This window comes from Littorina saxatilis, linkage group LG1 (genome assembly GCF_037325665.1).
Source record: "Littorina saxatilis isolate snail1 linkage group LG1, US_GU_Lsax_2.0, whole genome shotgun sequence".
Classification (NCBI taxonomy): Eukaryota; Metazoa; Mollusca; class Gastropoda; order Littorinimorpha; family Littorinidae; genus Littorina; species Littorina saxatilis.
Window position 1 is genome coordinate 46940412 of NC_090245.1, and position 27500 is coordinate 46967911.

Genomic DNA, 27500 nt, shown 5'->3' on the forward strand with positions numbered 1-27500 from the left:
CACACACACACACACACTCTTTTGGTAGTTCCAACACACTGACGCGCCACGCATACTCAGAATAATTTTGTGTAAGAAATGTATTTGTGCATATAAAGGAACCAGTATTAAAGAACAAGTCATTTGGTGATCGATAACTCATCTTTTTCCTCTTCCTGTGCGTGCACAGATATACAGATACTCACACTCTCTCTTTCTCCCCCCCCCCACCCGCCCCCCCCCTCTCTCTCTCTCTCTCTCTCTCTCTCTCTCTCTCTCTCTCTCTCTCTCTCTCTCTCTCTTGTGACCGTTATTAATATATCCAACATATACAACATAGACAGAAATGCACATTATTTATCGTTGAAAAAACTAGTACGGAATATCAACAGACCATTCTTATTCAGCCAGCTTAAGAGAAATAGATACTGACATATATACAAAAGAGTAAACAATGTGAAGCACTGAACATTTGTTTTTCCACAATACAGGCATACTCTCATTTGGTAATATAAGCTTAATGGATACGACACAAAATCCACAAAGGAAACATTGGACACTTGGAATATCACAAAGTAGCATAGAGTCGGACCTTGTCGGCAGCTGATAAAGTTAGTGATATAAATCCATAAGGTAAACATATTTCACAAAACGCCGAACGTCAAAAACAAAATATAGAGATAAAAAAAAGAGAGAAAAAAAAGAGAGAGAACAAAAATCGTCGAGTACGTTAATGCGAGAGATGATGAAGCTTCCTGTCCTACAGGCCTTTGTTGGAGTGCCTATTAAGGATCAGATTACATGATTTGATGGCATGAAACGTTAGTGCACTAGACACTTTACCCTTTATAGCCCTGCCACTGAATGAATTTATTTATTTATTTGGTGTTTAACGTCGTTTTCAACCACGAAGGTTATATCGCGACGGGGAAAGGGGGGAGATGGGATAGAACCACTTGTCAATTGTTTCTTGTTCACAAAAGCACTAATCAAAACACTGAATGAAAACCACAGGTACAAAGGGTGAGTGTGAACCACAAACGCAGCAAGTTTGAGACACGGTATTCTTTTCTCCGGATTCCATGTTTTGAGATAAAAATGTCATATTACGCGGTCAATTAATCAAAGGCACAGTCCTTAGCCTGAGAAATATCAGGTTACCATCTCAAATTTATCCAGTCTTTTAAGATGCTGGTCCGCTCAGAGCACTTTTAAAATAACAATTTCTCACAAGATATAAACGACTTTTGCACAACTATCCCTAGTTGACTACACATACCTTCAGTGTTGCCAGCCAAACTAAACTTTATGCGGTTTGTCGGTTCGCATCTCCCGTCAAATTGTTATGAACATTTCCCCTAAAGGCTGTGTGCGGCATGCCAAAATAGAACCAAATACCATCATTTACGATTTTATAAAGTATTAAATCAAACACAATGTCTGGACGATAACTACCCAAGATAGAAATAACTCTCTCTCTCGCCGAGACCAGTAGACTTCCATGTAGATTTTCACATAATTAGTCCACGTGCGGGAACGGATCGAGTGCTTGAGCCTCGCTCGCCCTCCCGCCTGGACAACGATGACAAACTTGCAGTTTTACGACTCCCTGCAAGAAAGTCAGTGTTTGTTTGTTTGTTTGTTTGCTTAACGCCCAGCCGACCACTAAGGGCCATATCAGGGCGGTGCTGCTTTGACATATAACGTGCGCCACACACAAGACAGAAGTCGCATCACAGGCTTCATGTCTCACCCAGTCACATTATTCTGACACCGGACCAACCAGTCCTAGCACTAACCCCATAATGCCAGACGCCAGGCGTAGCAGCCACTAGATTGCCAATTAAGTCTTAGGTATGACCCGGCCGGGGTTCGAACCCACGACCTCCCGATCACGGGGCGGACGCCTTACCACTAGAAAGTCAGTGCCACATGGTATTATGTTTCAAATGGATAATGCCTGGGGTATGACCGAAAGCCCGAGGGGCTCCGTGCACTTTGGTGTAAGAAGTCCGGTAACTTTAACCTGGTGTAAGATCATCCCTATACTGGGACACATGATCAAAATCACCTGACACGTTTAGTGTTGATTTTTGTTACTGACACTGGGGGTACTATCCCATCGAATATCATTGGCAGACCTGATTTAAAGTACACCGAAATTCATCCACACGAAGGACGTACTGTGCCTTTTAGTTTCGTGCGCATTTTGCTACCTGGTAGTTCTCCACAGAATAATAGCAGCTCACCTTATCGCCAGAGTTGTTTTAGCCCTGAAAAGTTATTAGTGCCATGTCTAACAAGGATCTGGCATCGCGAAAAGAGAGAGGACAGAGGGTAAAACTGAATAAACAAACCAGAAGCTCTAACATACTCAGTCTCAAAAGAAACATGTTCTTTGCAGCAAGCTTAAAACATTTTTTTTATTGCAACACTTGAAAACAAATCTTTGGTAAATGTTTGTCGTACCGGCCCATAGAAAGCATGTGTATTACAAAAAATAGAGCAAAAATATGTACACATTTCGAAATAAGAACAAGTCGCGTAAGGCGAAAATACCACATTTAGTCAAGTAGCTGTCGAACTCACAGAATGAAACTGAACGCAATGCCATTTTTCAGCAAGACCGTATACTCGTAGCATCGTCAGTCCACCGCTCATGGCAAAGGCAGTGAAATTGACAAGAAGAGCGGGGTAGTAGTTGCGCTAAGAAGGATAGCACGCGTTTCTGTACCTCTCTTTGTTTTAACTTTCTGAGCGTGTTTTTAATCCAAACATATCATATCTATATGTTTTTGGAATCAGGAACCGACAAGGAATAAGATGAAAGTGTTTTTAAATTGATTTCGACAATTTAATTTTGATAATAATTTTTATATATTTAATTTTCAGAGCTTGTTTTTAATCCAAATATAACATATTTATGTTTTTGGAATCAGAAAATGATGGAGAATAAGATGAACGTAAATTTGGATCGTTTTATAATTTTTTTATTTTTTTTACAATTTTCAGATTTTTAATGACCAAAGTCATTAATTAATTTTTAAGCCACCACGCTGAAATGCAATACCGAAGTCCGGGCTTCGTCGAACATTACCAATTTGGTTGAAAAATGAGGGCGTGACAGTGCCGCCTCAACTTTCACGAAAAGCCGGATATGACGTCATCAAAGACATTTATAAAAAAAAAATGAAAAAAACGTTCGGGGATTTCATACCCAGAAACTCTCATGTCAAATTTCATAAAGATCGGTCCAGTAGTTTAGTCTGAATCGCTCTACACACACACACACACACACACACACACACACACACACACACACACACACACACACACGCACACACACACGCACATACACCACGACCCTCGTTTCGATTCCCCCTCGATGTTAAAACATTTAGTCAAAACTTGACTAAATGTAAAAAGTGTTCATTGTTCGGAATGTGACTCTTTTATATACACAGGTCATTTCGATATGCAACAGGCTACAGCAATGTTTTGGCTTTTCCTTTTTGAATGTGTTTCTGTCATGTATATTGAAAGTGTATTTATTTATTTATAAATGTTGATGTTAAAATTTTTAAAATTCCTTTCTTTCATTCTTTTTTTAATTCAATATTTTGGTGACGCTAACAAAATATGATAAAAAAAAAGGTTAGTGACAGTCTCTCTTTCGCCACCAACCTGAAGTTAAAGACGCAGAACGGCTTTGAATGCACACCTTGTTTGGAATAAAGTTTTAAGAAACAATAAGCCTACATCTCACACACCCCGGTTGCGTATGGAAGTACAAAGATCAAGTTTTATTTTTTTCACTTTTTTTTTACATTAAACTACTGATAGAAGCAGCTTATATCTTGATAAAAAGCGATGCATGTATTAAGAAAGTATCACATGACTGCCTTGAAAGTATTACAAACAGGTACAAGAGCATTGTACATGTACATCAGGTGAACTATTTACGTACAAGAAATATCACAGTTACTTTGTTGCTGGGTGTCAAACAATTCCAAAATGTGACGTCAATGGGAACACTTCCACCGTCACTTTAACACCATGACATCAGTCAAATGTGTATTGACACCAGAAATACAGAATGTGTTCCAAACATGTATTTAGAACATGCCATATACCATAAACAGTTCCAAATTGTGTCCCTTTCAGGGCTATTTAAATGCAATCGCATCATGAAGTGTATTTCTTCCTCCTTCTTCCCAAATCCGTATGACGTCAGTGTGAAGAAAAGGCAAAGACACAATCGTAAATCGTAGACCGAACTCTTTTCTTTACTGGCAGACGTCAAAAAGATCAACATTGGACGAAATTGGGCACTATTACGTCATCATGAATACCCGATGCTCTTTTGATCATTTTGTTCACAGACGTAATGCATTGGGGTGCCACCAATTCCTCATCACGAAGGAAATAAACTGATGGCTAAGACATTATCCTTGCCCTTGGTGTTAATGCAAGCACGTTGATGTCACTTGAGTCGCCATGACGTCACCGTTTTTTTTACTGGCTGTCAGATCTGTATCCACAGGTCTTAACACTGAAGTAAACGGCTCTCGTTACGTAAAGACTAACGATAACACGTATGCAGATAGGGATGTTATGATGAAGATACTGGCGGAACTGACGTCATGTTTGCTGTATGTGTCATCTTCTCAATGTTCTGGTAACTGTCTAAAAGATGCGTTCTTTTTGACGTAGTCAGGAAGAAATGAAAGCACAAGAAAACAGCGGCCTTGACGTCGTCCTTGCTGTATGACGTCATTCCCTGAATGTTGACATCACCACAAGTAGGTCCATGTCAGCACCTGCTTCATGAGTCTCCAAGGATTAACAAATCCCCCACTGACGTCATCACTGCTGTTCAGTTTCATTGCCGGAATGCTGACGTCAATTTGCATCTCAACCTTGTCTCACTAAGGTCTTAAAATGGTAATCGTATGCTTTCGGCCGTCACTGTTTGTGTGTGCCTTTGACGTCCTTTTTGCTTTGTGGCGTCATTGTTTCTCAAAAGTGTGTGTCTTTGACGTCATTAAGCTTTGTGACATCACTGTGTCTCATAAGTGTGTCTCTGTGGGTGCCTCTCTGACGAAGTAGGTCTTCATGGGCGCCTTCCCCTTGACGCTGGTCACCCCGCGGTAGTCCGGTCTGTAGCCCGCTGCCTCCAGTATCAAGGCGGTGCACTCGGGTACCTGCAACACGCACACCTCAAGTTAACCTTGCCTTATAAGAAACTAAGTTAGAGTTCTTATTTAAAACCCCAAATTATCTGTGTATATTTCATATTTGCGCGCGCGCGCGCGCGTGTGTGTGTGTGTGTGTGTGTGTGTGTGTGTGTGTGTGTGTGTGTGTGTGTGTGTGTGTGTGTGTGTGTGCGTGTGTGTCTGCGTGCTAGTGTGTGTATGTGCGGGTGTGTATGTGCGTGTGTGTATGTGTGTGTATGTGCGTGTGTGTATGTGCGTATAGGTGCGTGCGTTCGTGTGTGCTTGCGTGCGTGTGTGCGTGCACGCGCGCATGTTCGTGTGTGTTGTTACCTGTATTTTGCCGACCTCCCCCGAGCTGTCCATCCTACTGGCCACGTTGACCGTGTCCCCCCAGATGTCGTACTGAGGTTTGCGCGCGCCGATCACCCCCGCTATCACGGGCCCGTTGTTTATACCTGCACACACATACCTCATATTAGTGACGCACACTTGTCCCACTGTTTCACGATTGCAGGATCCAGGAGGGGGGGGGGGGGGGGAGGTAGGGTCTCGGGTTTCAGAAGCCCCTCCCGCCCCCACTCCCGTTTACCCCGTAAATGTACCTTTTATTTCTCAAGGAGAGATCCAAAATACCCCTTGCAAAAAACAACATTTCAACAGAATCTGGGGGCAACGCCCCCCCCCCCCCCCAAAAAAAAAAAAACCCACCCAACAACAACAAGAACAACAACAACAAACACAACCCCACCTGTTAAACCCCTGTACCCCTTCGTCATTTTGGGTGCCCTAGCTTCCTTCTTATACACTAAGTCCAGCCCTGAAGGTGCATTCTGTTCCTAAGTCATTCTCGCGCAACAAATAGGTCTATTTCTGTTTTATGGAAACTTTCTCATTATCCAGTTTGACTTTGGTATCTGCTTTCCTTTTTGTCTTCCTGTGTGTCTTTGTTTCTCAAACAAGGCATGTTCTATGTTTGCGAAAGAGTCTTTCCGTCTATTGTAATTGCACATCTGTGCAAGTCCACAACACAGGAGCTTGTATCCAACCACCGGTCGATAATTATTTACTCCTGCATGCTAATTATTTACTGCTGCATGCTTACCCTTACTACTACTATTTATTAGTAAATAGTAGTAGTAGACTGTATGGAATAAGGAGTAAATATATGGAATAAGGAGTAAATAATGATCGACCGGCGATTGGATACAAGCTCCTGTGGTCCACAACCCATCTACCCTGTTACATGTGTAGCTCACTGTAGGTTTACCAAGACAACAAGACGTTTATCAAGGCTTCTCTAGGTCTACCAGATTAATCAAGGTTACTCTAGATCTACCGAAGTTACTCTAGGTTTATCAGTGTACAAATAGAACACACCCAGTACAACACGAGTGAATGGTGGCTAACACAATCTCCATACCATTATCAGAACCAAGTCGTCATAAGGTATGAAACCCAAGATATAAAACACGTCAGCAAAAACCAACCTATTCTGAGTTTAAAGTTGTTAAAGGAATGTTGGTTGATATTATCCAGAGTAGCCATTATGGTGAGCGCGAAGTCTGTCATTGTTTCTACATTCCCCTGAATGTCTTCTGCACTCTGCAAAGAAACAAACATCACATTACCTTTTACTGACGACTGCATTTAAAGGACAATTAAACAAACAAAACGCGACGAGAGAGCGAGAGAGAGATATGGAGAGAGAGAGAGAGAGAGAGAGAGAGAGAGAGAGAGAGAGAGAGAGAGAGATAGAGATAGAGAGAGAGATATGGAGAGAGAGATAGAGAGAGAGAGAGTGAGCGAAAGATAAAGAGAGAGAGATAGTGTGTGTGTGTGTGTGTGTGTATGTGTGTGTGTGTGTGTGTGTGTGTATGTGTGTGTGTGTGTGTGTGTGTGTGTGTGTGTGTGTGTGTGTGTTTTTCTGTTCATCTTCCCAGATCCATTCCCAGTAACTCTTCCTTATCTTCTCCAGTGTTTTGCGTTTATCTCCCTTCCTTCGTGTGGCGTCAATCCATATTCCCGTTACTATTTTTAGAAGGTCACTGTCCACAACGCTTTCATCCCGGCGAAGCCGGATATTCCTGTTACTATTTTTAGAAGGTCTCTGTCCACAACGCTTTCATCCCGGCGAAGCCGGGTATTCCTCTACTTCTTCCCGGCGAAGCCGGGTACCCGGCTTGGTATTTGGCTCTACTTCTTCCCGGCGAAGCCGGGTATCATTCGGCTCTACTTCTTACCGGCGAAGCCGGGTACCCGGCGAAGCGGGTATTCATTCTAGTACATACATACATACATACATACATACATACATACATACATACATACATACATACATACATACATACATACATACATACAGACAGACAGACAGACAGACAGGGACTCAATGAGAAAAACCATGTGCCATCGTATGATCCGTTTTAATTATTCGCTTCAATTTGTGATGAACAAAATAATAAAGAAAAAAAAGCCAAACCGCGCCTTGTGACATATTAAGTCGTTAACATTCTCATTTGTTTGTGTGTTTGTTTGTTAGCTTGCTCGTCTGGTCTGTGATGCAATTCTGTGGATATCAACGAAGTGTATGTAAAACAGAATCCATTCAAAATATGATAGGCGTAATGAAAATGACTAACTTGTTGTCTAGCCTGACCGGTTGTAATCACAATTGCTTACTTGTTGCCTAGCCTGACCAAGTGTAATGACTATTGCTTATCTGTTGTCTGGCCTGACCAGGCAGATGTAATGACAATTGCTTACTTGTTGCCTAGCCTGACCAGGTTTAATAACAATCGCTTACTTGTTGCCTAGCCTGGCCAGGTTTAATGGCAATCGCTTACTTGTTGCCTAGCCTGACCAGGTTTAATAACAATCGCTTACTTGTTGCCTAGCCTGGCCAGGTTTAATGGCAATCGCTTACTTGTTGCCTAGCCTGACCAGGTTTAATAACAATCGCTTACTTGTTGCCTAGCCTGACCAGGTTTAATAACAATCGCTTACTTGTTGCCTAGCCTGGCCAGGTTTAATGGCAATCGCTTACTTGTTGCCTAGCCTGACCAGGTTTAATGGCAATCGCTTACTTGTTGCCTGGCCTGACCAGGTTTGATGAAAATCGCTTACTTGTTGCCTGGCCTGACCAGGTTTGATGACAATTGCTTACTTGTTGCCTAGCCTGGCCAGGTTTAATGGCAATCGCTTACTTGTTGCCTAGCCTGACCAGGTTTAATGGCAATCGCTTACTTGTTGCCTAGCCTGACCAGGTTTAATGGCAATCGCTTACTTGTTGCCTAGCCTGACCAGGTTTGATGAAAATCGCTTACTTGTTGCCTAGCCTGACCAGGTTTAATGACAATTGCTTACTTGTTGTCTAGCCTGGCCAGGTTTAATAACAATCGCTTACCTGTTGTCTAGCCTGACTTCTTCTTCTTGGCGTTCGCAGAGGTTACACAATCAGTCCAGCACTGGTGATAAATGTTGTCGTTTTCTCCAACTCCTGTCGACTGCCGTATAGTTTGGTCTGCAAGGGAGTTGGTGACGGCCACACTTCTTTTCGTTCCTCATCTAGTAAGGGACATCGCTGTAAGATGTGTTCCGCTGTTTGGTCCTCTTGACCGCAGGCACAGGTTGGTGATGGCGCCAGCTTGAACTTTCGGTTCATGTGAGCATTGAGCCTGTTGTGGCCAGTACGCAGCCTGATGAGGTTGAATTGCTGCTCTCTGGACATTGTGTGGTAGTCATCTCTGTTTGTCCTTGGCCTCATCAATGCCTTGATGATTGTCTTCTGCTCACTAAAGCTGACACTGTTTTCAGGTTGGTCTTCCACGGCTCCTTCTTTTGCCAGCTCATCTGCCCTTTCATTTCCTGGTATCCCACAGTGTGCTGGTATCCACTGGAGGACAACTCTTCTGGTTTGTCTGACCATCTGTAATGCTTTGGCCAGCTGTGGGAGTTTGTCGTTCTCTAGGGCCTGAAGGACTGAAAGGGCGTCCGAGAGGAAGACAACTTGGTAGCAAGGGTCTGCGGAGTCCTGAACGAAGGAGGCGGCCTGCATGAGAGCTTCTGCTTCTGCTTTATAGTTTGGTCTAGCCTGACAAGTATTAATGGAAGTTACTTACCTGTTGTATCGCCTGACAAGGTATAATTGGAATTACTTACTTGTTGGCTCGCCTGACCAGGTGTAATGACACTTGCTTACTTGTTGCCTCGCCTGACCACGTGTAATCACTAATGGAAATTTCTTACTTGTTACCTATCCTGGCTAGGTGTAATGACAATTGCGTACTTCTTGTCTGGCCTGACCAGGTGTAATGTTAATTGTTTACCTGTGATCTAGCCCGACCAGGTGTGAGCCCCGTGGCAGCCATGTAAGTACTGCCGATGGTTTTGATCTTCTCCACGTCCTGGTAATGGGGCTGCATCAGAAGCTGAAACACAGGGAACACAGCACCGTTAGCATTGACAACATCCCAATGATTCCCTTAACGTCTTTTGAAACTGAAATGATTAATAAGCCCCCCAGTTTAAGACACCCTCCCTTTTGAGACCCTGTTTCCTCGTGTCTGTTCATAACCTTTGTAAACTTACCCCCATTTTTTATTTTGTTTTATTTTTTTTTATTTTTAAATTTTTTTTTTATTTTTTTAAATTTTTACCCCCATTTTAAAATGCCCTCCTTTCCAAGATATTTGGAGGTCTGGGAGGTCTTCATCAGTCGACAGACAGACAAATAACGATGAGGTAAACGCAACCAATAAAAGACTCAGCAGACTGTGCGTTGGGTGATCTCGGGTAATATGGTCAGAGTTGACAGAAAAGTTGATTTGTACGTATTTCGTATAAAACAAACACAGATAAACTGTGGAACTAACCAGGTCAAAGTCGGAGATAATTTCGTTGAGCACACGTATACACTCCAGCCCCTCCCCATTGGCCGCCGTCTGCTGGTAGAAGTCTTTGAAGCCGGGCATGGAGGCGAACATGACGCTGACGTGTGGGTAGAACTCGTGGTACAGGTCCTGTGGAGGAGGCCAAACTACAGTGCCATCAATTTTGTCATTTCATTTTCATTTCCATTACTTTATTGTCCCATCGGGTCGCTTCCTCCCAATGGAAAGCTAACAGCAACAGAGTCACGATACCCATGTGTGTGCGTGTTTAGGTGCAAACAGCCACCCGCACTTACGACAAAATGACCGAGGTCTTTTACGTGCCACAGTGATGACACGGGCGTGCAACATGGATACCGTCTCTGAGTCTGCACATACTGTTGACCCGTGTCCGAGCCGTGTCAAACCCGTCACTCTAGGACCCTCGGATCACAAGTCCAGTGCTCTGCTAACTGAGCTACCATGGCACCCCACTGAATACCTCATGTGGAGGTGTGTGTGTGTGTGTGACTGTGAGCAAGACTGTGAGAGAGTTTTTTTTTTTATAATTCAGGTTCAGGGATGATAATAAAATAAGTCCAGAAATCTCAAAATATATCAGTTTGTGTAGCAATCAAGAGAAAACTCAGTTTACATTCTTCTTCTTCTTCTGCGTTCGTGGGCTTTGACTCCCACACACACTCGTAGGCACGAGTTGGTTTTTTTATGTGTGTGGACGGTTTTTTTCTAGCACGGTCTCGGAGAACAATGAATGGCTCTATCTGTGTAAAATATCATATTTTGATTAAAAATACATTAACTCATTGTCTCCCAGGTACGGATATATCCCAACCCACTCATATGGCTCTATCTGACCAGGTACGGATATATCCGCTCAGATGTTAGCTTCAGTCGCTTCCTGCAATGTCCATCTAACGCCTGCATTCCAGCGTGTTGATACACAGTTACTACACAACAGTCACTACAATTCTGAGTGACCTGCTGCAGCACAGCTGGTCTCGGATAAAAAAACACCTTCGTCAACATAGGTGGGGTAGAAAGTGTCAAAAAACCGTGAACAACCGTATAAATCAAAACTTACTTAGCATAATTATTGTCATAATGCAAGAACTCAGTTACAAATCAAAACTAGCTGAAAGTCACTTTGACGTTGCGTTTCTTATCTGTTCCTTGAAATATACATTGTACATTCCCATCAAGCTTGGAGAGACTAATATGAACCTGTGGCACTTCTTCTGGCTTACGAATGGACATAAAAGCAAACTCCAGTGAGGAAATGGAGGACAGTTCAAATTGTCAGCAAGTGCTAATATCACATGATCAAACGAAAGCATTTCACTTGACACGCCTACGCGCTTCATTCGATCATTCATTTTCTCGATTTGTTCTATAAATATCTATGCACACTGCAAAGTTTCCATAATTAAAAGTATGCGTTCTGTTTATAGCAAAATATCAAACTCTATCAAACTAAACAGTGTCGAACCATTAACGGACATTCTTCTGCATGGGGGTACATGAAACAACAAAACAAAAATACAAGAAAAAGAAAGAAATAGCGTTCACTGGCTGACCTCGTTTTTCCTAGACGACCGTATGAAGTAGGCCGCGACGTGAGCGGGCAGGATGTTCTCCAGGAGAACCTTGTTGATGGCCGCCGTGAACTTGATCTCCTCCGTCTCCGTCTGGAACCGCCGCTTCCACGAGTGGCCCAGTCTGTTGGTGTACTCGATCTGACAACAACATGCTTCATGGTGAGCAAGAGCCTTTTTCAAGCAGAATTACTTTGTGTTTCTTCATCGTTTGGTGGTTCAAGGTGAGCAAGAACCATTTTCAAGCAGAATTACTTTGTGTTTCTTCATCGTTTGGTGGTTTATGGTGAGCAAGAGCCTTTTTCAAGCAGAAATACTTTGTGTTTCTTCATCGTTTGGTGGTTCATGGTGAGCAAGAGCCTTTTTCAAGCAGAATTACTTTGTGTTTCTTCATCGTTTGGTGGTTCATGGTGAGCAAGAACCATTTTCAAGCAGAAATACTTTGTGTTTCTTCATCGTTTGGTGGTTCATGGTGAGCAAGAACCATTTTCAAGCAGAATTACTTTGTGTTTCTTCATCGTTTGGTGGTTCAAGGTGAGCAAGAGCCTTTTTCAAGCAGAATTACTTTGTGTTTCTTCATCGTTTGGTGGTTCATGGTGAGCAAGAGCCTTTTTCAAGCAGAATTACTTTGTGTTTCCTCATCGTCTGGTCTGTACTCGATCTGACAACAACATGGTTCATGGTGAGCAAGGACCCTTTTCAAGCAGACATACTTTGTGTATCTTCATCGTTAGTGAAGTCTGGAGATGTGCTAACTTACAAGTTACAGCCCGTCGATTTGAAGCATGAACATACTATACTTTTGGCCGCACTGCGTGAGATGGACGATTTGACAAACTTTAGCTTCAGAAACGTTCAAGAAATTAATTTATCCTTTTCCATTTTATGACCCAAACTTGACACCCTGTGACCCTGGGACCCAAGAAATTTGACGGGAGTCAATCAGACTTGGGGGAGGGGAACTCTATGGGAAATATCAGCTGAAAGCATCTCCAACCCAAGAAAAGAACTACAGTGGAACCCCCCTTTTAAGACCCCCCTCCCCCCCCCCATTTTAGACTTCCTGTGGACTGGGTGGCCGAGTGGTAACGCACTTGCGCTCGGAAGCGAGAGGTTGCGAGTTCGACCCTGGGTCAGGGCGTCAGCAATTTTCTCCCCCCTTTCCTAACCTAGGTGGTGGGTTCAAGTGCTAGTCTTTCGGATGAGACGAAAAACCGAGGTCCCTTCGTGTACACTACATTGGGGTGTGCACGTTAAAGATCCCACGATTGACATAAAAATGTCCACCAAAATACCCGTGTGACTTGGAATAATAGGCCGTGAAAAGTAGGATATGCGCCAAAATGGCTGCGATCTGCTGGCCGATGTGAATGCGTGATGTATTGTGTAAAAAAAAATTCCATCTCACACGGCATAAATAAATCCCTGCGCCTTGAATATGTGCGCGATATAAATTGCATAAAATAAAAATAAAAAATAAAAAAATAAATAAATCCCTGCGCTTAGAACTGTACCCACGGAATACGCGCGATATAAGCCTCATATTGACTGATTGATTGATTGATTGATTGATTGATTAATTGATTGATTTTTTAAGACCTTGTTTTTTCACATTTTTTTTCTCATAAGTTACCCTCATTTTAAGACTCCCTCCTTTTTAAGACCTGATTTTCTCAGATTTGTGGAGGTCGTAAAAAGGGGGGTTCCACTCCAGCATACATGTTTTGTGTAACGAACTGACCTGTCTGTCCAAGCAGTGCATGGTGACGAACATTAGGAGCAGATAGATGGACGCCTTGACGCATAGAGACAGACCCACGCTGCGACTGAAACATACACCATAGAGTGCATTAAGATCTGATTGAAACAGTAATACCTGCAGCTGATTACCATAAGATTGTTAACAAATGCAAGGCAGTCGAAAGAGCTGAAACAGATTTCCTTAAACCAGTAGCCTGATGATATTGGCCCAAAGAAAAGAATACTGTTGACATGAAGAGTTCTAAAAATTGTTCTTCTTTTTGATTCTCTCACCCTTCGGTGAATACCACATGGCTTGCTTTGGTGGTATGTGCTACAGTACACTAAACTACTGTACTATTACTAGTAACTGAGTTCTTTCAGAACACACACACACACACACACACACACACACACACACACACACACACACACACACACACACACACACACACACACACACACACACACACCGATATAGATACTCACTCAGTGGCAAGGAATACGGAGTGATCGTACTCGTCAAAGACCTGTTTCTTGCTGAGGTGAACCGCGAGGTTAAAGATAACAAAAGAGACAGCCATGACCCCCAGCTTTACCAGGAAGGAGATTTGCAGGAAGATGCTGTGCGCGGTGAACACCAGTAGCCAGCTGAACACGTAGTACTGAAACACAACATCATAGAAGTAAGGTACAATTGTGCAGTTTTGCACACACAAGATACGAACACCCCTAGCTATACGAGGAATGAGATTTGTAAGAAGATGATGTACGCTGTTAAACAAGTAGCCAGCTGAATACGTTCCCCTGAAACACAACATCGTAGTTTGAAAGACATCATCGTATGAGGTAAGCCTTATACCTTTTATAAGCTACTATCAGCAGCCTGTCATATTTTGACCATCCATACATATCTTTTCGCCTGTTTCTATTTGTACAATCTGAACTTCATTTCGCTGTTTGGTCCGTGGCAATAACAAAAATACTTCTTTATTATTATTATCGAGGTAAATATCTTTGGTCTCAAGGTTGTGGGTATTGATCCCAGAGACAGAAATGCACAAAATAGAAAAGAAAAGAAGAGACAGTTCTCTGTCGCTTACACATTAGTCACAGTCACATCACACATTCTTATCTGCTGAAAGGGGAAGACCCACCATATTTTTTTGGATGCGACGAACCATGGACATTAGAACATGTCCTCACCAAATGTGTAGACGTTCAAGAATTTCGAGACAAACACTACAATACGGAAACGCTGAAACTTTTATTCCGGGATGTTCCCCCCGGACAAGATTTGTAACTTTTTAAAAGAGATCAAGATTTTTTACAAGATTTGAAGTACCAGAAGTGATAGTGATTAATTTTTAGAACCTTCTTTTACAGTGATAGATCTGAATGTAAATAGTCTGAAACGTAGAACTTGCCATGTGAAGTGAAAAAGAAAATAACTGCATCGGTCTCGAATAGCAGCTAGCATCTGCTGAAGGGACATTAAAACCCCCAAAAAACAAACCAACCTCAGCAATTTCCATTAAAAAAAAAAGATTTAATCTAATTAAACATGGAAACTGGGGCGGCTGCGTTTTAATGAGCGTTGCTGTCAATCATCTAGCACTCGAACAAGTTTGAATGTTCTGAAAATAACACCGTTATGTCCGGCTAAAAGATTTCATCTGAAATCCGAGAAAAAAAACATGGCATTTTTGGGGACAGAATTAGATTTTGTTCGAACTAACATTTCTCTCTCTCTCTCTGATATTCATTTCTTTTTAGCCGAGTCTGGGAAATTGCAATTTTGCGCATTCATTCTTCCTTTAAGTTTTGTTTTTTTGCATCACATATTTTTTTTCTCTCCCGTAATTAGCATCATCTCAAAGGTGGGACATTTTTATACCCGTTCTCACTTTCTATTTCAGCTTCGATTACTTCATTTTACTTTCATACACGTTTAAGCTTCTAAAACAAAAATAACATGCCGGTTTCGATCTCGTGTATGGACAGGGCGATATATGGACTGGGCGATATATGGACCAGGCGATATATGAACTAGGCAATATATGAACTGGGACTGGTGATGTATGGATATATTGACTGGGTGATATATGGACTGGGTAATACAGAAGAAGGGAAGGGTGATATTTACCGGGGGGTATGCGCACGCAGAATGACCGGGTTGTGCTTGTGTTGCGTTGTCTGTTTCGTTGTGAATCTCTTCGTAGTGACAGTCTGCCTGTAATAAGAAAAATATCAGAGATATTTGTTATCACAAAGTTCATTTAGAGATCAAACGCATATGTATGGGAACGGATACATTATTATAAGTACACACACACGCACGCACGCGTAGACCCACATATATGTCTTAGAGCATCCAGCACACAGTCTTGTAGGTTAACAAATGTACGCGCACGCATACTCAAAAGACAGATATGGAGGCGGGGAGAGAAACAGACAGAAAGAAACAATACAAGAGAGAGAGAGAGAGAGAGAGAGAGAGAGAGAGAGAGAGAGAGAGAGAGAGAGAGAGAGAGAGAGAGAGAGAGAGAGAGAGAGAGAGAGGGGGGAAAGAGAGAGAGAGAGAGGGAAAGAGAGAGAGAGCGAGCGAGAGCGAGAGAGAGAGAGAGAGAGAGAGAGAGAGAGAGAGAGAGAGAGAGAGAGAGAGAGAGAGAGATTCAGATTCAAAACTTTAATACAAAGGGATAAAGGTTTTAGGCGATGCCTAATCTTCCAACCTGTCCCTTTTAGACATACATGACATTATACATTACATTTATATATTTATATAACATGTTTTAAACAGCCAAACGAATAACTAATTAACTAAGAATTTGTAATCAGGTTAAAACCAACAAAAACACTAGCTATAATAACGTGGTTCATGGATTAATAAATGGATGATTAAGATGAGATGCAGTAACAGTTATGATTTTCAAGTGTAGGGAGAGAATTATTTTTGACAAAGATATTTTCGAGAGAGAGAGAGAGAGAGAGAGAGAGAGAGAGAGAGAGAGAGAGAGAGAGAGAGAGAGAGAGAGAGAGAGAGAGAGAGAGAGGAGAGAGAGAGAGAGAGAGAGAGAGAGAGAGAGAGAGAGAGAAAGAGAGAGAAAGAGAGACAGACAGAGATAGAGAGAAACTATCAAACAGGGACAGTAAACGAGCCAGCCAGCCAGCCCGCCAGACATGGTGAAATGTACTGACCAGGCCAACGGTTGAGGACAGTAGTACCAGTGACGCACAACACAAGGCCAGCGCCATTCTGATACACGGACCGCACACAATGAACTGGCACAGGCGCAGCAGTAAACCAATGAATTTGCGCCCGTATTTCTGAAAAAGAAATCAAATTAATGTTTAAAATGAAAGCTTCACAGACTCGCATACAATGAACTTGCGTAGACGCAGCAGTAAACTGATGAATTTGCGCCCGTGTTTCCGAAGAGAAAAAAATAATGAAATAATCGTTTAAAATGAAAGCCTCACAGGACCACGCACACTGAAATGGCATAAACGCAGCAGTAAACCAATAAACGCACGCCCGTATTTTTGAAGAAAAAAGCACCCACTCAAATAATTGTTCAAAATAAAGCCTCACAGACATACAAAAAAACACAAAAAAACAAAAAAAAATTGGCAATGACTCGAAGCTACGACCAACCTTTCGCTTGGTTGGTAAATTGCATGTGAAAAATCTTAATACAAAGAGTGTCCCCAAAACTAATGACCAACATTAGTGAAAAAGACTTTACGAGGTAATGACTAATAGTAATATCGTATGAAAAAAAACCCCAACCCACCAACGACAAATAATCCACGCAGTCAGAAGAAAATGAACACGACTTCTATCGATAACGTATCCTTCCATTTTTGTTACTTCGTTAACAAGAAAATGAATTTGAGATAAAATCAATTGTAGTTTGACACTTGCGCGAAAGAAATATCCTCTGCCTTCGCTAACAGCCTTATTGCCTCGTGGGAAAAAAAAGCCAGATGCTTTTTAAACGCGAGTTAGAATGGGCTCAGATGACTTCAATACAGGGTTATCAGGTTTCAAAAGACAGCTCAGTTTGAGGGAAGTTTCCACGTGTGTTGTTGCTGTGAGCACTGTGAGGATAGCAAAGAGTGAGCACGTGCAACCAGTAACGTTGCATGAAAAATCATATTACTATAGGGGGCAAATAAGTGATGAACACAAAATACAGAGGCTATTCTATGCACATAATGCTAACACTTAATTATTCATAAGTCGCCTTCTCTGTTTTGTTTTGTTCTTTTATGGCTTTCTGTGTTCCTTATTTTTTGTGTTTTTGTTTGTTTCTTTCTCCTTTTCTTTCTTTCTTTCTTTCTTTCTTTCTTTCTTGTGTTCTGTCCTTCCTTTAGTCTCTCCCGTGTTCCTATCCTATATCATACGTTTTCTTCTTTCTGCGGCACTCTTTGTTTTTCCTCTTTTATTCTTTTTCGTTGTTTTTTTTCTACGAGTGATTAACGGGGACAATTTTAGCCGACCAAAATGGGGGATGAGCATGGTGAGAGTGCACCACGTAGAACGCAAGCCGCACCGCGGACAGCCGTTTAGTTGTAGCCTTAAGCATGACATTCATTGGGCGAAGTCGTTTAGTTGTAGCCTTAAGCATGACATTCATTGGGCGAAGTCGTTTAGTTGTAGCCTTAAGCATGACATTCATTGGGCGAAGTCGTTTAGTTGTAGCCTTAAGCATGACATTCATTGGGCGAAGTCGTTTAGTTGTAGCCTTAAGCATGACATTCATTGGGCGAAGTCGTTTAGTTGTAGCCTTAAGCATGACATTCATTGGGCGAAGTCGTTTAGTTGTAGCCTTAAGCATGACATTCATTGGGCGAAGTCGTTTAGTTGTAGCCTTAAGCATGACATTCATTGGGCGAAGTCGTTTAGTTCTAGCCTTAAGCATGACATTCATTGGGCGAAGTCGTTTAGTTGTAGCCTTAAGCATGACATTCATTGGGCGAAGTCGTTTAGTTGTAGCCTTAAGCATGACATTCATTGGGCGAAGTCGTTTAGTTGTAGCCTTAAGCATGACATTCATTGGGCGAAGTCGTTTAGTTCTAGCCTTAAGCATGACATTCATTGGGCGAAGTCGTTTAGTTGTAGCCTTAAGCATGACATTCATTGGGCGAAGTCGTTTAGTTGTAGCCTTAAGCATGACATTCATTGGGCGAAGTCGTTTAGTTCTAGCCTTAAGCATGACATTCATTGGGCGAAGTCGTTTAGTTGTAGCCTTAAGCATGACATTCATTGGGCGAAGTCGTTTAGTTCTAGCCTTAAGCATGACATTCATTGGGCGAAGTCGTTTAGTTGTAGCCTTAAGCATGACATTCATTGGGCGAAGTCGTTTAGTTGTAGCCTTAAGCATGACATTCATTGGGCGAAGTCGTTTAGTTGTAGCCTTAAGCATGACATTCATTGGGCGAAGTCGTTTAGTTGTAGCCTTAAGCATGACATTCATTGGGCGAAGTCGTTTAGTTGTAGCCTTAAGCATGACATTCATTGGGCGAAGTCGACTTAGCAATGTCTACCTCACGGCTATCCTTAACACAGTCCGAAGCTGACTTCGCGAAGACTTCTGAAAGTCTTTTTATCAAACATTCAGCGTCAAAACGTCGTGCAGCAAGCTTCGAGAAGTACTCTTTGCGAAGTCAGCTTCACCCAATTAATGACAGGCTTCATGAAGCTCGCTGTACGAAGTCAACTTCAGCCAATTAATGACAGGCTTCATGAAGCTCGCTGTACGAAGTCAACTTCACCCAATTAATGACAGGCTTCATGAAGCTCGCTGTACGAAGTCAGCTTCAGCCAATTAATGACAGGCTTCATGAAGCTTGCTGTACGAAGTCAACTTCTGCCAATTAATGACAGGCTTCATGAAGCTCGCTGTACGAAGGTATAGCAATAAATATTTCGGTAAAAAAAAGTTCGCGAAGTAGCTGTGAAGCTATCTTCGGGGTCAGTTAAGGAAGGCCTTCATGCAAATAAACGACAAAGTAGGAAGCTCACCAGTAAGTGTTCAGCAAAGGTGATTGCTGTCAGTCCTACGAAGACCATCAGACTCACACTGGACACCACATAGAACGGAATACTCCTAAAACACAGTACATTGGAATCTGTTCATTGTGAACATCTATGGGTCAGAGTTTCAAGCTCACTGTAAAAATAGCATAGACATGTGAGTTGGAAAACACAAAGCTGCAATTTGTGTTGAACATTTGTCTTTCACTATATAACCAAATCAACTCGTGTACTGAGTCCACGATAGGTATGTTCTACTGCACTTGCTTTAGAACAAAATAACACTCTCTGGGAAACGTTAGTTATCTTGAATAACATTCTGTTTAAAACCAATCTCTGGGAGTGTCTTCGCTCAAAATTGGCTCTGATTGGTCTGGCTAGCCCATCCACACAAAGACAACAAACGCTGACATGATACCATGTTGAAAATGTGGAACATTCAAACGTCTGACTTATGAGCTTTAGAGATAGTCAACTAATTGCCCACATTTGAGTGTGTCGACATAGTATTCTTTACACAATAATCTGAGAAAGAAAGGGACCTAAATGCTCTAAATGCATTCGACGTGTGCAATAAGAGTAAGTAAAAGTTATCCAGAACCAATCTCCTGGCATGTGAGAGAAAAACAATCATTGAAATGAACAAGCGACTTTCATCCTCTAATGTTAAATGTTTTGTGAGTCTGTGTGTATAATATACACAACTATATAGTTATACCACAGAGCAAAACATCTGATGAATAAATGAGGTGACAGGGACTGGGTGGCCGAGTGGTAACGCACTTGCGCTCGGAAGCGAGAGGTTGCGTGTTCAGGCCTGGGTCAGGCCGCAATTTTCTCCCCCCTTTCCTAACCTAGGTGGTGGGTTCAAGTGCTAGTCTTTCGGATGAGACGAAAAACCGAGGTCCCTTCGTGTACACTACATTGGGGTGTGCACGTTAAAGATCCCACGATTGACAAAAGGGTCTTTCCTGGCAAAATTGTATAGGCATAGATAAAAATGTCCATCAAATACCCGTGGGACTTGGAATAAAGTAAAAAAATTCCATCTCACACGGCATTAAGTCTCAGGAAACATGAATACACGCATGCAGGAAAAAAATAAAAAATATGGGTAGCGCCGTATGTATGGCAGCTCGCTTTCCCCAGGGAGAAAGCAGCCCGAATTTCCATGAGGGTAACCTCACTGGACTGTAAATCTTATCCAATCCAATCCAAGAAATGTTTACTTTTTCATTTGGGAGTACTCACCTCGGCAACGTAACTCCCTGAACAATGAAAATGGTGACAGAAATGACCGTTGCGCTGAGAACGTAAAACTTGAACATGTCGTCTGCCTGCTTGGCAAAACTGTTTTCCGCGCTCTCCTCTTTGAAAGTCAGAAACAGTGGGTGCATCACACCAGGCATCCAATTGAACTGGAACACGCTGCACACACAAATAAGACTGCATCGTACATGGCTCCATAAAGATATATACCCAACTATAGTGCGTCGCGGGACTCCCTCCAAGAATTTCTATTACGGCCCCCCCTCTAGTTTTTAGTGCGTATAGGACGCAGGGACGCACAGTTTGGAGAGCCCTGTTCAAGTAATCAAGTAAACGCTCTTCTAATCGATACAATATTTAAATGCAATGTAGAATGATGGTTTAAAATACAGTGTTTGTCTTTGATTCTTAGATACAGTTTATCAAATCAAACACTCTGTGAAGGAAAATTGATTTGACAAGAAATGATGTTGCAAACTTGCTGCTAGGTTTCACCAACAGATCCAACCGAAAAGTCCCTTTATTCAACAATGGAAACAAAATATATGCATGTTTCTGTACAGACCGAAGCAAAAGGCAAAAAACCTTTTTGTTTTGAGCTAATAGCTGCATGACTTGTCTTGTTACAGGGCAAACAGCTCTGTACAGAGGAATTAGTCGCATGCTGTGCAAGATGAGCTGAGAAAGGGAGAAATAAGTGGATAGATAAGTGGATAGGTGGACGGGTTGACAGACGCAAAGAGAGAAAGAAGGAGAGACAATAAAAACAACAGCATCGCCCTGCCTTCAGCAAGAACGCCTCCAACACCAATCAATTCCTTCTATCCTACCTCTTTCCATCTAACCCTGATTTGCAATCATTAGTCCTACCATTCAAAACCAGGCCGTACGCCCTTACAATAGCAACCTCATGGCCCACACATAATTGACACCAAAGACCTAATTATCGCCATCTCAAAACGAACGGGGAGCTCTTTAGCATCAAGCGTAGGCTGTAACACACACAAACAAAGAGTAAAGGTATTTTCATAACCATATTTGATTGTAGGGTAGCGATATTTTAGAGATCTCAAGTGTCTAGGGCCAGCTTTATGAGGGCAGTGCCCATCTCCTCTCCCTCAATGCCTTCGCCTTCGCCTTCCCCGGCCCAAAACAGGGTAAGATACCCATTTACAGCTAGGTGGATCGTTGTATTTCTAAAGCTCGACAGAATTATACACTCAAAGCGAAAAAACTAAAACAGAATAAAAATAATTGGAGGGGAGAGCACTCGGAAAAAATTGGGTGTCTTGGGAACGAACCCACGACCTCCAGCGTGAGAGGCAAGCGCTGTAACCACTGAGCCACTCCGGCTCTCTGATGTGTGTACGTACCTGTTGGTATTGATGTGACACAGTCGTTTCTCCAGCCTGGAGTTGACCTCGTCCTGCATGTGGCGGTCTGCTGCCAGAATCCTGCACACAATCACCACTCATTGACCACCGGGGGAAATACTACAGAAGCTAATCAACTAATATAGTTGGTATGATTGCTTTAGTAGAATAAGCAATCAAAGTGCTAAATTGCGGCATCACAACCAACCTGGAATAAGGTCAAAAAACAAAGGAAGTAAGTAGTGTATCCATAAAAACAAAGGAAGTAAGTAGTGTATCCATAAAAACAAAGGAAGTAAGTAGTATATCCATAAAAACAAAGGAAGTAAGTAGTGTATCCATAAAAACAAAGGAAGTAAGTAGTGTATCCATAAAAACAAAGGAAGTAAGTAGTGTATCCATAAAAACAAAGGAAGTGAGTAATGTATCCATAAAAACAAAGGAAGTAAGTAGTGTATCCATAAAAACACAGGAAGTAAGTAGTGTATCCATAAAAACAAAGGAAGTAAGTAGTGTATCCATAAAAACAAAGGAAGTAAGTAGTGTATCCATAAAAACAAAGGAAGTAAGTAGTGTATCCATAAAAACAAAGGAAGTAAGTAGTGTATCCATAAAAACAAAGGAAGTAAGTAGTGTATCCATAAAAACAAAGGAAGTAAGTAGTGTATCCATAAAAACAAAGGAAGTAAGTAGTGTATCCATAAACAGAAAAGTGAGAGTTACGCGGAACCAGTCTCCTGACACTTTTGGCAATAAGAAATAATCAGTCAAGAAGCTCCTTTTATCCATCAGGAACACACCACCACCACCACCGCCCCCCCCTCAACTACACCATCAAAGAATGATTTTAACGAATGATGGGAGTAACATTGAGGGACCGCAAATATAGCTTTAAATAAGTTTGTTAATAACTTTTCTTTGAATGTTGCACGTTTCGTGTGGTGTATGCTTGGGTCTTTGCATTTAGACCTACAGTTTAATTCAGGCTTCGCATATAGGCTCATGCATTCAACAAGAAAAAAGGCTGACATACCCGTGGTCTATCCCAGCTGAGTTCAACATTATGCTTGAATCGACAAGAGCAAGACTCTGCAAGAGAAAGTCAGTTACGGGATTAATGTCCGGTAAGTTTTGTATTATAAGCAACGGTGAGATAGATAAGTTTATTGCAAGAACGGATTGAAGGGAAAGTGGAAAAACACCCAACAAGCACATTTAAAAAAAATGAAAACAGTTCTTGCAGCATCGACGGCACTGGCTGAAACAAAAGCAGAAATCGGTCACCTTACCGTTGACAGTCCTTTACTTAAATCCATACTGTCCGAGACATAAGACCAAGACATAATGGGTAAACTTACCCCAAGTTAAGCCAGAGCATGATCGTTGTATTTCTAAAGTTCGACAGAATGATACACTCAAAGCTTAGAAAGAACACAGCATGAAAATAATTTGAACCCGGAATGTCATTCTGGTCAGAAGACACAGATTGATTCTTGAAGGCCATTCTGGCAACAACGCTTAGCGTAGAAACCTAGAAAAACAATACACTTCTAATGTTCCAAAATTCAGAACTTGTAGGTTATTGGAATGTTAAATTATTGACAAAACAAAACGTTACATTTACAGAACGTCGACCCAGTGTTTTTTTTAAGCAGACAGACAGACAAACACTAATGATACAACATTAATAATGAACATATCTCAAAATCTCCGATGAATCTTGCAGGCAAGATGCCGGCGAGGTAATGATAAGTAACCTAAAACTTTCTCTCGCTTCAAAATAATAATATAGTATATCATACTCACGGTGAGACTGAGAACCTTGGACACCATGGAGCTACTGTGCAGGTTGGCGAAAGGTTTGTCCACCCCCCATGTCTCCAGAAACTTGGTCACCCTCAGCGAGGCCCGCATAGTACTCTCAAAGCGAGTGCGCGCCATCTTCCTGTCTCGATACTGCTAAAACGAAAAGTGACCGTTACAAACTGTGTATACAAAACTTTTTTGTGGAGTGTTCTAGACCATTCTAAAATGGGTATCAGCGTTATTTTGACCTTGACAGTACCGGTACAAGACGTTTTCTGTGAAGTTGTAAAACACACACATACACACGTACACACTTTAATATAAGCATAGCTTGTTGTGTGGTCCCACGTTTATCCTTTGCATTATACGCCACTGACCCTATGTTATCTAAATACAATCATGTTTAAACCATTCAAAAATGCAAGACGTCATGTCTAAATTCACATTTTTGCGACGAAAGGGGCTGAAAGTACTTCTTCGTTGCACACGAATGTTGGAATGTTATACTTATAAACTTTTCGCAAAGTTAAGTATCGACAAACTGTTTGAATATATGCTCCTCATTTAAAAAAAAAAAAAAGTTGGTCCGTCCATTGGGTGGTCGATAAAGACAGGTTCAACTGTATGTTACCAAAAAGTACTGACCCTTTTCTCTACGGGTATGACGAGGAAAGTGTGTATGTTGTGGTTGGCGAGGAAGGAGGAGCGGTCAGCACCGTGTCCAGGCTCCACGTTAAACTGACCGTTCAGACAGTCCAGCGTGGCGCGAGAAATATGCACACGCCTGCACACAGGACATACAATACAATACAATACAATAACATACCATAACATACCATACCATACCATACCATACCATACCATACCATACAATACAATACAATACAAACCAATACAATACAATGCAATTCAATTCAATACAATATAATTCAATTTGTTTTGTTTTTACATTTAGTCAAGTTTTGACTAAATGTTCCAACATAGACTGGATACACCATTAAAAGACATCAATATAAGCAACTATTACACACACACACACACACACACACACACACACACACACACACACACACACACACACACATAACACACACACACATAACACACACACACACACACACACACACACACACACACACACACACACACAAACGCCTAAAAAAGTGCCACTTGGAATGTAAGATCTAAAATAAGTATTGATCAGAAATTACAGGTATATATATGATCATTTGTTAAAAAATCGAACAGCCTTTGGGACGTAACTTGACTTGACACGCACAGCTCTACGTTTTGGTAAACGCAATTAATTTCTTCAACTTTCATTGTACAAGTTAAAGACAAATGCAATTCTACTCTAGATGACAAAACAAAATATTGTCCTCAGTCAATCTTACCCCGGTATTCCGCTGGACTCCATGTGGTTGGCGATGGTGACATCATCAGACCAGATGTCATACTGCCACTTACGTAAGCCCAGCACCCCGGATAGAATGGTACCCGAGTGGATTCCTATCCTCATGTCTACATCCACTCCCGTGCCATCACGGACACTCCTGAAAGACAAAGGAAAAGAGATTGTACCCCATGGCTTTTACTTAATCTAGATGCATTCGCAGTTGACATGGCAAGATCTAAAGGGGGTTGGGGTGTTCATGGGGTCCGGAACCCATAACTTACCCAGAAAATGAAACTTTTTTTTTTCACGGAGAGACCAAAAATACCCCTTTCAAATGCTAAATTTCAACGGAATTTGGGGGACCTTGCTCCCCCCCTCCCCCGCCTAGTCGGGTGACACCAAGTTTCGCTTCGTGCACCGTCAGCCCAGGGATATAACTGACCTGATGGCATCGATCATGCTGAGGCCCATGTTGACACAGTTAGACGCGTGGTTAGGGTCAGGGAGGGGCACGCCAGACACGCAGTAGTAGCAGTCCCCTAGGATCTTGATCCTCATGCAGTTGTATTTCTGAAAGTAGTGTATACACAGTAGATAGCAATGTTGAACATACATCTGATTGTATACACAGTAGATAGCAATGTTGAACATACATCTGATTGTATACACAGTAGATAGCAATGTTGAACATACATCTGATTGTATACACAGTAGATAGCAATGTTCAACATACATCTGATTGTATACACAGTAGATAGCAATGTTGAACATACATCTGAAGTGTTCACTGTACACATTCTTACATCTGATTGTATGCACAGTAGATAGCAATGTTGAACATACATCTGAAGTGTTCACTGTACATATTCAGACATGTGATTGTATACACAGTAGATAGTAATGTTGAACATACATCTGAAGTGTTCACTGTACACATTCAGACATGTGATTGTATACACAGTAGATAGCAATGTTGAACATACATCTGAAGTGTGCACTGTACACATTCATACATCTGATTGTATACACAGTAGATAGCAATGTTGAACATACATCTGAAGTGTTCACTGTACACATTCAGACATGTGATTGTATACACAGTAGATAGCCTAGCAATGTTCAACATACATCTGAAGTGTTCACTGTACTCATTCAGACATGTAACAATACCTTGTTAGAGAACTAATTTTTCTGTTATCTCTTCTTATTAATCTGTGACGAAAAGTGAAACTGCAGATAATTGCCAAGACACTTATTCAGTTGCGAAATACTGATTATGAGCATTCTGTTTATCTTAGTAACAATCTGGATACGCCTCGACCGTGGCGTTACCTTCGGATTGTTACCTTCGCATTGTTACGAGACATACATTCGGGTTGGCTTATTGTGATAACTGTGGAAATAATTATATAGTTCTGTAATAATGAAAATATCACACCCAACCATTTAGAAACAAGACATATCAACATGTTCTCACTGCAACCAATATGCACCACGGCCGAGTTTACAGTAAGCGAATCAACGTGTAAGCAGAGGTTACTTCTGCGAAGAGAGGTTTGGTGAAATCATTCAGTACCTTGGCCAGTTGGTCAAATCGTCCGAAGAGTTCGTTGAGCATCTTGACCAGCTCAGCGGCCGTACACTCCGAGGCCAGTGGCGTGAAGTTGACGATGTCAGCGTACAGAATGCTAAAATGGAAAATTGCAAATAGTGTGATCACAGATTTGTAGACCCTGCACATATGATTCGAAAAAGAGGAAAATGATGGATGTCAAATGAAGTTTGAGACATATGGCTTTAATCGTGTGGTTCAAGAATTTTAAATAACAATATTACATACATGTCATTTATTCAAAGGAGCAAAACAGTAAATGCTTTTTTAGGGGGTGCGGTGGGAGGGGGGGGGGGGGGCAAATAAATGCTTAAAAGCTACAATCATGTCCAAAATTGTAAAAGCTTTAGACGGTGTAAAGGTCAGAGTAAAAGCTGAACAGTTAATCAATCTTTCAATGAGTGTCGGCATTTTAGTCAAGACATATTATGGTAGCAGGCTTATTGCCCCCCATCACCCTACTAACTAAACACCTACAGACTACTTGTGTCTCTGCCATCCTATATATCTGTTACTGGCTCTATCTGTCTGTCATTTTGCCTCCCCGCACAAGCAGTGGCTCCTCGCGAAATGCGAAATTGCATA

At 41.7% G+C, this 27500-nt stretch overlaps 1 protein-coding gene across 1 annotated transcript in view; it reads right to left on the reverse strand.

The window, feature by feature from the left end:
- Positions 1-62: 62 nt before the first annotated feature.
- LOC138971580 (adenylate cyclase type 2-like) overlaps positions 63-27500 on the reverse strand; it is a gene marked incomplete at its 5' end in the record, with an annotated part of 45988 nt that continues 18550 nt past the window's right edge. The window contains 19 exon segments of the mRNA XM_070344343.1: positions 63-5183; positions 5526-5650; positions 6683-6797; positions 9521-9622; positions 10067-10213; positions 11659-11817; positions 13418-13502; positions 13906-14081; positions 15563-15649; positions 16618-16746; positions 19448-19532; positions 20711-20887; positions 22102-22182; positions 23135-23190; positions 23908-24057; positions 24553-24691; positions 25302-25460; positions 25746-25873; positions 26880-26991. Of these exon segments, the coding sequence (XP_070200444.1) occupies positions 5049-5183; positions 5526-5650; positions 6683-6797; positions 9521-9622; positions 10067-10213; positions 11659-11817; positions 13418-13502; positions 13906-14081; positions 15563-15649; positions 16618-16746; positions 19448-19532; positions 20711-20887; positions 22102-22182; positions 23135-23190; positions 23908-24057; positions 24553-24691; positions 25302-25460; positions 25746-25873; positions 26880-26991 (2347 nt within the window).